The 10,107-nt window shown below is 37.9% G+C and overlaps 1 protein-coding gene across 2 annotated transcripts in view; it reads right to left on the bottom strand.

Annotated features, from left to right (window-relative positions):
- b4galnt3b (beta-1,4-N-acetyl-galactosaminyl transferase 3b) overlaps positions 1-7,672 on the bottom strand; it is a 29,684-nt gene extending 22,012 nt beyond the window's left edge. The window contains exons 1-3 of one of the 2 annotated variants that reach the window (XM_015044766.1): positions 7,083-7,672; positions 291-340; positions 87-170 (exon numbers count right to left, since the gene is read on the bottom strand). In XM_015044766.1, the coding sequence (XP_014900252.1) occupies positions 87-170; positions 291-340; positions 7,083-7,218 (270 nt within the window). In that variant the 5' untranslated portion in view covers positions 7,219-7,672. The remainder of the gene's footprint in view (positions 1-86; positions 171-290; positions 341-7,082) is intronic. The other variant, XM_015044767.1, reaches the window with a different exon arrangement.
- Between the last annotated feature and the right edge of the window lie 2,435 nt (positions 7,673-10,107).

Consider the following 10,107-nt stretch of genomic DNA (forward strand, 5'->3'; position numbering starts at 1 on the left):
AAAAACCCCCCCCAAATCTGCCACCCCCACACACCACCCCACCCCCCCCCCCCCCCCCCCCCCCCCCCACACACACACACACACACCTCTGGTTTCCATGCTTGTGGAGTGAAGCTGGACCTCCAAGAGTCTGGATCCTCCACCCAGTCTGGTCGACCATCTTCTCTCACCTAGAAAACACAATGAGCCACATTTTGCTTTAGTTTGCTTTCTTCCATTTGCCTCTAAACACACAGTCTTGCATCACCTTTATTTATGCAAATTCTTTTTTTTCTATTGACCCCACTTACCTTTTGATTTAGCATGGGTCTCCTCCAGTTGCTGCTGTCGGGATTTGCACCTGAAGAAAAGTAGGAAAACTTGATGATCAGAAATGCATGTTCAGAAATAAAAAATAAAAAAAATAAAATAAAATCACTGGAACAATCACAAACGCCAAGCTTAATGCTTAAAGTAGTGGTTGATTTGCAGTCCGTCAGCCCTAAACTTTGCAAACGTGTTTGGTGCTTTTGGCAAGTTTGATGCAAAGAGTTGTCCCCACTGACCTCTTCCATGTTTTCTAAAATTATAGAGTGTTTTTCAAAATAGGCCCTCACTGTGTGGATTTTTATGACTGTGGTAACAGAGAGCGAGCTGGGATTGAAGTCCCTGCGAAGGTCTGTCATTACCACTAGGGTGGAGCTCTCCAAATACACACCCTTGAAATGTGGAGGCCAGTTGTGACATCATGGGTAACCCTGGAGTGTTGGTTAAGAAAAAGAGAAATATTGGTAACACTTTATTTGAAGGGGGTTGAATAAGACTGACATGACACTTTCATAAACATGACATATCACATGTCATGAACATGAATAAACCTTCATGAATATTTAATTTTCATGTAGACATATACTGACCTAAATCTGATTCATAAACGGTGATGGGTTTTTTTTATCATAATGAGCTTTTTATAGCTGTAAAATGTAAGTTCCTGTTAAACATTTAGTCAAAGTCAAAAGGCTTTTGAGATGAGGTGTTGTATTTATCTCCATGAAAGGTTTTCGATTCATATTTTATGCTGGACACACATATTGAAAACCCTAGATCTTAAACATCTCCATCTCGTTCGTTAACATGTTTGGAAAAAACATATCTTTCATTGCAGCAATGTCTGCAATTCTACAGCAGTGAACTTTGTGATATTTTTGCCCTGAGTGTGGTGGTGGAAAGTAAACACACTTAGCTTTCCAATTATTGCTCTGACTGCAGATGCTGGTTGGTTTAGTCAAGTGGCTGTCTTCATGTTCTGCCTTCATAAAGGCAGAAATGACTCATTTTGAAGGGTGGCTCAGAGTCGCATCAAATTTACACGATGCATATTTATTATGCAATGAGTCATTTGTCACAGTTTCCCATCAGAGGTTTAATGTATTTTTGAAATAATGAAGTTGACATTATTCATTATGCCAGCATTAGTCAGTCAGCTAACCTTGTTGTGTTCAAATTCAGGGGTTGCATCCTTAGTAATTAGGATTACGTGTATGAATGAATTTAAAGCTGTCCCCATACATTTCAATGGGAAACAAAATTATTATTAACCCTATAAATATAAATAGCACAAGTCATAATCGCATATTGAGAGGAATTTCGCTTTTCCTATGTTTCCCTATATCCTTTATCAGGGGAGCTAACAAATGTGGAGGGTGCTGCACATTATTCATAACCAAAATAAGATTATGTGCATAAGCCAGATAATTGAGCTGCTGCTGACTAAGCAATATTTATGGGAAGGTTTATTCCATCTCCTATTTTAGAGGGGAAACAGGCTATACCTTTGTTAGACAAGCCTGGTGGAAAATTCTCTGCGTAGTAAAAGACAAAAAACACAACAAAAACAAAACAAAACAAACAAAAAACAAAAAACAAAAACTGGAGTCTAGTGAGCTGTGATGAAGGTGTGCACATTTGCTGGTTAATGATCATACCCACAGCCTCAAAGAATTAACCACAAGAGGTAAATCCCTGCTAAGCCTCAAGAACAGAACAAAACAAAGTGGTTACAGAAACACATGGTAAAGATGCATAAAAAGCCTTAAAATAAATGTATTATTATTGTTACTACAAGAAACTATCAGAACAATTACAGTGAGCTATCCTTTTGCCAAACTGCCTGTGTCACAATTAGCAGTACATTAAATTTCTGTGGAATCAATGTAATGGAGGCTTTTTAATACATTTTTTATCTGTTTAGGTTTATAATTGAGCAGATTAAACTATTTCACTATCCATATGCTGCAGAGCAAATGCAATTCAACAAACCTTTTTCTGCTCCTCTTTTAATCTACAGAGTGGAGCACAAACATGTCCCACTGGTTTTAAACTGCCTGTTTCCTGGGGATATAAATATGATGCAACACAGAGATCCTTACTAAAATCCACTCTTCAAAATAAGAAAGATGAGAGAACATGGCATTCATATAAAAATGTGTGTTGTGCTTTGCAGGTAAAGAAATTACTAAGTAAAAGTAGCCACTTGATTTAATTGGTACACATTTAAAACAGAGCAGTTAATTAAAGGAAGTTTAAGTTAACTAAGAGACATATACCTCAAAGAATTTCACATTTACTGTCAAACATGTTAAATCTTGTTCAAAGGTTTGACTAACTGCCTGTGAAATTAGCTTACTGGTATTTCAGAATACCTTTAAGGCAGAAAAGCAACATAAATCAAAACATCATGCACAAAGTGGCTTTAAAAACAAACGCATATCTCCGGAAAAAAAAAAGTAATCTGCAGCCAAATATAATCAATTCACTAAAGGTTAGAAGTGAGAAGATACTGAAGAATAACTTGAAGATGAGCTGATAAAAACAGCTGACCACAACTGATATTCAACTATTTTTTTTTTTTTTACTTCATGGCCACATGTTCATTTACTTTTGAGCCATAAAGCTTCCACTGGCCTTTTACTAAAACCTCTAAATCTGCACCATCAATTTGTATTTTTCCCCAGCGATGCTGCTTTTAGTCTTAAACTGTAAGCTATGCAGTTTACACTTTTCCTTCATTCTGCAGAATATTAGAAAATACAGACAATGTCAAAAATATTCTCCAAGGAAACTGCAAATACCAAAATGATAGATGACACAGGAGACAGACTGGTGCAATGTTTTTTTTTTGTTTGTTTTTTTTTTTTTGCATAACCTTCACAATGACCTTCCCTGTTTATTAAAATTAACTCGAATGCTTACCACAGAAATTTTCGTACTAGTTTCCTTATCAGGACTTTATTAACTTCAGCACTGTTAACTTATCTGTACTAAGAGCCAGTGTGACTTACATGAGGGAAAAACAAACTATTCCTTAAAGAGTCGTATCTTAAACCCCGAGCATGTGTGCGATCCCGTAGCGACCAGCGCTGCCAATCTGCATCGGTTTGTTCTCTGGGGTAGAGGTGATGAACATGTGATTGCCCTGCTGCACAGGGAAAACAAAAACAGCAATGCAGCCTCTATTTTCTAATAGGGGAGCTTTAAAGGCACTTTTATTTGAATTTTATGACAGATTTATGTAAAGTAGTTGCCTTTATGTCGCACTCGTGCATTTAGCTTCTGAAAAAGCAGGACTGAAAGCCGCTTGCAGTGTTGCCTAATTTAGTTTCCAAACAAGCTCTGTAATAAAATAAGCTTAATCTTTTATCTTTTGTCATGCAGTGAAGAGACTCTTTTGCATGGTATGTATAAGTGACTGTCAGTCAGAAGCTATGGCTGAATAACATATCACAACATAAGTGTTTTTATATCAGTCAATATTGATAATTATTGACTATTTTTTTGGTTTAAATAGCTGAAAAAATACAAAAATAGTGGCGTGACCTTTTCTGTTTTATGCTCAATTTCCTATCAAGCTGTTGTACTCATTTTCTCGTTTCACTCCATGTTGTTTATTTTCAAGTGAAACCTGAAACTGTTACTGCACAAGTTACTCAGCAGGTAATTGATAACCTACCGCTAGTTGATAACACCAACCTTTCTTAGATAGCCATGAGAAGCTCTGCAGCTTTTTTTATGCCTACATCACCCAGAATGCTATACAGTTTTGTAACGGAGTTCAGTAAAATTATTGAACAATTATTTGGACCTATCACGATATATATTGATTTATTTTCCAGCACTATTAGAAATTTACATTGCAAGGTCATTTTGCAGCTTGGAAGCAGTCCGTATGGATTTTTTTTTCTTTTAGAAATGGCTGTAAATTACGTGACTTTAAATTTTAGGATTGATGTTTAATTTGATTTTGAAGGTCACATTGGGGTTCCTGGAATGAAGAAACCCGTTACCAAAAGTCAAGCTGAAGTAATATCATTAGCACTGAAAACACAGGGCCATTGGAAAGAAGCTTATCCTGACTTTAAAACATTTGTAGAGAAAATAACTATTAGATATTACAATGTGCACCATTTGTCATCATTTGATTGGTGACATTTAATGTTAACATCTCAGTCATTCTAATTCCAAGCGATGGATTATCAGCAGCCAAATGTACAGACAGAGTCAACAACTGTTAATCTGATTCACTTCAACATTAGAAAAAACAAACTTTCAGTAAACATTAGAACCAGCATCGATTTGCAGATTAAAAGCAGACACTAATTTTAGTTTTACCCTAAGAACAAAAGACTGTCTAACAACAAAGAAATACTATGACTTAATGAAGAAGTAAAACCAAGTCTTTGTCTCCACACACAATATGCTCCATTTCAAGCAACATACTTTCTTGAAAATTATTTAAATATTCCTTCCAAGGTGTCAGGGTGCCCTAACAACAATAGACTTATTAATACTACATAGCCCTTTTGGCCTGAGAATCTCAGCCAAGAAGGTGGTTATAGTCCCTCCAGTGAGGTCAAGGTCCACTCAGAGCTCTCCTTCCAGTGGAACACACCCTTATCCCATGTCTGGGTCCAGCTCCCGGTAGGAAGAAGCTCTTTTCCCATGCTTTCATACAAGATCCCATTAGCTTTTACTATTGTTTCTACTATAGACTGAGAGGGGCTTAAGTACAAATGCATGCCACACTTTTCAGATTTTTGCTTGTAAAAAAAAAAAAAAGTGTTCAAAACCATGTATTCTCAAGAACAATAATGAAACACTTTGACTTAATTAAGAAGGTCAAAGTCAGTATATATCTCATGGCCAAAGAACTAAATGAATTTAATCAGTACCTTAGACACACTTAGTTGACGTTGTCAATCCCAAACAAACAACTAGTTGCTGTTATTTTAATGTCATTAAAAAAATACCTATAAATTGACTTGCCATATAATTTATTTACTGTGTATTTTAGAAACAATGAAGTGTCTGCTCTGTTTCATCGTAAGGCCAAGCTTAACCAAAATATGGGTTTGCATTCTAACTGCCCAATAAAAGAGAAGCAAAGATTGTAATCGGAAATGTCAATACAAGAAACAAACGATCAGATGGTTTTGAAGATGGATGCGTAGATAAATGAATGATCATAAACTGCTATCACCTTGTTAAATTCCAAATGAATCACACCTCAAACTAAAAAGAGGCTTTGTCTAATTTTGATAACTTAACTGGAGTTTTAACGTCACACCCCACAAAACCGATAGCTGCCTGGCCTTCATTTTGAAGCATTAAAGATAAGCACCAACAGAGTCCGCATAGCAGATGATTCAGCTCGAGCCAAATCACAAGAATTTCCATCACATTTCCCCATCAGAGAATCATGTTTCTGTTAAGGAGCATAATGTATGTGCAGCCCGACAAACCCCATTTCATACGCCGACGTGTTGTTGAAAGCATCATGCATTTCTGTTTCTTTTATTGTGGGGAGACGTCAGATTGAAAACTCTGGCTGTTTTCATCTCCATTCACTCGGCAGCCGCAGCCACATCCTCGAGTCAGTTTGCTGAGTGTGACAGCGAGACAGAACGTTTTGGCATGAGGTGAAAATAAAGCAGTGTGCACAGGATGTGTGGTTTGAGAGAGGCATTCTGAGCTTCGACTGACCTTCTGACCCCACCGTTTGCCTAACCCCTCCTTATTGTCTATAAAAGAGCCAAAACACCCACATCTTTGTAATACTGTTGCTTCATCTGCCTTAGGCTCTGGTTTCCGATGAACACAATGACAGGTCTGAGTTGCTGCAGGTACTATTGGGGTAAAGGAAACTTACTGCATTTGAAGTTATGTGGAAACAGATTTTGACATTGATCAGCAAACTCACAAAATCTATAAGCTTTAATCTTAATAAAACGCTTCAAGATTTCTTTAACTGTTAACATTTGCTTTGTTTTTACTTTGTTATGTTTTGTTTTTTAATAGGTCCTGTCGTTCAATGTGTATCGACAAATACCTGGACCATTTGAGATTTTTCACATATTTTACATAACAGACCAACACAAATTACTGCCAAGTAAGTGGAAGGAAAATGATATGTGGTTTTAAACACTATTTTTGACAAATGAAAATCTGAAAAAAAGTGGCATACATTTGTACTCAGCCCCTCTCAGTCAATAGTAGAAGTATATTTCAGTATTTCAGCTGTAAATATTGTGGACCCGTGTATCTCTACTAGCTTTGGTAGGATGGCTCCAACTATGTTAATTAGAGACATAGTACTGGAAGGTGCATTTCCAGTCCAACCTGAAGTACTTTATCAGCTCTGACAAGATTATATATATATACACACACGCACATATTTCTTCTTTTTTCCATTTCATAACTGTACACTACATTGTGTTGATCTATCCTATAAAAGATTGTTGTCGTGACATGTTAAAAGTTAGAATTTTCAATGAGTAATTTTCCAAGGCGTAATAACTCAGCTTCTTGCGATCAGTAAACCTTCCAATTGTATTCTGCAATCATTTAAGCTCTTTCAGAAATAAGCCACCTGACTCATGAAGAACTCATCACAAAGTCCAGAGATGCTCAGTGACAATGAGTAAAATCCACAAATCTCCTTAAAATGTTATACTTACTGCACATTCATGCAGGTTACTTGTAGTTTGCAGCAAAGTTAAGGGGAAAAAAAAGTTGAAGATACAAACACTTGTTGAGTCCCAACTTACCGACGTCACTGCTCCAAGCTCTTGCAGCAACCATCTCGTGGTAAACTGCCAAAAGTCCAAACAGGAGAATCGCCGCAAACAGAAAATATTTGCCATTCCGCCGCAGCTTCTTCAGGGGGAAAAACTCCGTGATCATGTTGACTGCGGGACGAAATTAGCTCCCGAACAGATACCCCCGCTCTGTTATCAGGGGGAGACCCCAGGACTCAACGCGAGCCCTCCCTCCAGAGAACGAACCAGGCGGCCGGCCAGCCAGCCAGCCGCCCGCAGCTGCTCCCGGGAGGAGCGCTGCGACTTCAGTGCGCCTGAAAGCCCGAGCGATCCCGGTGCGAGAGTCCACTGGCGCCTCTCATCCAAGAAAACAAAACATCCTGACCTGTGTCACCCGGTGATCTGCACTGATCTCTATCCTAATCATTTAAATATTTCAAAGGGTTTCCTGTAAGTCTCAATCACGGGAGGGCGTCCCGCTGGCGCGCTGACCTCTGCTCCCTCCACGCATTGAAGCGCACAATGAAACGAACGAGGAGTGAAATCTCACACCAGCTTCATCCCCGTCTCAATTTAATCAAGTCAGGCACAACGTGTCAGCAAGCTGGGCTGGCGCTTCTACATAAAGCCTGACGCGTGACGATACCAGTGAAATAAAAAAATAATATGGGTTCTTACGCGCTTTATTCTGACAGAGGTGGGATAAAAACTCTTTATTAACCAGTTTATTAACAAAATGAATACATTTCAATGATCGTTTTGATGTTTTTTACACATGTATTTAACGTTTTGTTATTTTGAAAGGCCACATCGGAAGTGATACATTCTTGCTTAGCGTTAGCTTGATTTGAGTGCCCAAGGGAGGAGTAAACATGAGTAGAAGCCAACCAGGTAGAAAACCCCCCACCAAGAGATCTACCTGTTACAGGTAAAGCCACACGTATTTCCTTAATGCCGCCTGTTTTCCCGTCAGAATCCAACCCTTCAAGCCCATTCTTCTGCCTCATGTTGATTTGCTTCGGTTTATTCCCTGAAGGAAACTTTAAATCTGTGCAAAGTGAGATTATGCACAATCAGATAGTCAGTCATGAAAAATAGATCACAATTTATTCAAACATTAAAACAAACAAAAATAAATAAATAAAATCAACTTTAATCTAAAACACTTTGGGCAAAGTAATTTTTCTTCTAGGGACTATTATTGTCTTCCTGATACTGTATTGATAACAATATGTACTTGAAAGTGATTCATTTTAGAAATTAAATTAAAAACTAGACTTACTTTATTTGATAAGTACACTGACAGACTTATATTTCAAGTTTTTATTAATGTTAATGTTATAATTAGTGAAAATCAAATACACATGCTGTGGACTGTTGACACTTATCACCAACACAACCCTTAAGGAGGATAAGCCACAGAAGGCAATTGCTGTTGCAGCAAACTGTTCACAGAGGGCCTGCATTCATTCAAATTAAAGGAAAGATGAGTGTAAGGGAGAAAAAAAAATCTGCTAGTCGTAACCCATATCTACAACTAGGAGACTCTCATTATTCCTTGTGTTAAGCCACTCCTGATCAGAGACAGTTGAGGCATCATAGCTAAGGAGAAAAAGGGCTAGACTTTTAGTAATTTTTTTTTTTTTAAATCCTTGTCTCACATAAAAGCAAATTTTCTATTCTGTTTAGAATTTAAGGTACCAAACTCTGGAGACAGAGATAGGAGGCACAGATCCTAATTTGCTCGAGGCTAATTTGTATGTAGCTTCCACAATCAGGGATGATCTGAGGAGAAATGTCATCTCATGGTGTTGGTCTGATGTGTTCCAGAGCTGCCATCTACCAGGAATGTTATGGAACTTCATGCTTCCCACTGCTTACGAGCTGCATGGATGACTTGGCACCTGCCTACAAATGAACAAATATATGCTTTTAATGACCATACATCACTGTGATTGATTGAGCAACAATGATAAAACAAAGCCAACAAATGCAGATAACCTATAGGGTTAAAGCAACCGGGGCTTCCTTAACATGCCAGCAAAGAGAGAAGAGAGAAATCAGACTTTCCCTTCTGGGCTAGTATTGATATACCTTCATTACCTAATGAACAAAACAAATCTGTCTTATTTATTATCAACAGGCAGGGAAAGATGAAAAAAAAAAACAAAAACAAAAAAAACAACACTTCCGTAAGATGATACCAGCGTCCCTGAGAGAAAGCTAGGGGATCAAATGAGTTCCAGTTCATCCATGGAAAAAAAGATTCTGACCTGCCAACTAAAGCAGGTGCAACCTTGGAAAGGCTCATTATACAGCCTCAGGATTTAACAAAAGGCAAGCAGGTTAAAGCTTTGTGCTAGTAAAACCAGTACCGGAGTGATTTGTTTGGCAACATGCTGCCAGTAAGTTATTGTTTTCACTGAACAGAGCACAAGGATATTTATGCGAAATGCTGAGAAGTTTAAGCCAATACTAACTAATAAATTGAGAGCAGAGAACTACAGGTTTTAATAAACAGGAGGATGCTGGTTAAAATTAATTATTGAGAAAAAAAAATATAGCAACAACAAATTCTCAAGTGGTTGTGTTCACAGATCACCGAAATGTTTCAAATCTAACCCCCCAAAATTTCAGTAACTGAAGGCAAGAGACAGGGTGAAAGTACCAGCATTTAAACATGCACAGCACAAATAGATGGTATTTTCTTTAATATGGGCAATATGGCTAACACCCCACAACAGCACTGTTTAAGGGGCTGAAACATAAGTATGGAGCTAAAACAGTGTCAGTATTCACCACTGCACATGATACACAAGTGCACAAAGCAATATTTGCAAATGCACATAATTCACTTTGTGTTTTGGAGGACAAAGTCTTTGTGGACCACTTTCTTTCACGGGATGTAGGAGTCTGTCGCGCAGTCAGAAGGATTTCATGCCTCAGTGATTCCAGACAAAGAAATAAATATTTCCTTTTCTTCACTTGCTGTCAGTTGAGTTTTTGTTAGATTTCCCATTAAATACAGAATCAG

Source organism: Poecilia latipinna, unplaced genomic scaffold, assembly GCF_001443285.1.
Source record: "Poecilia latipinna isolate Pla-1442-1.1 unplaced genomic scaffold, P_latipinna-1.0 Scaffold689, whole genome shotgun sequence".
Classification (NCBI taxonomy): domain Eukaryota; kingdom Metazoa; phylum Chordata; class Actinopteri; order Cyprinodontiformes; family Poeciliidae; genus Poecilia; species Poecilia latipinna.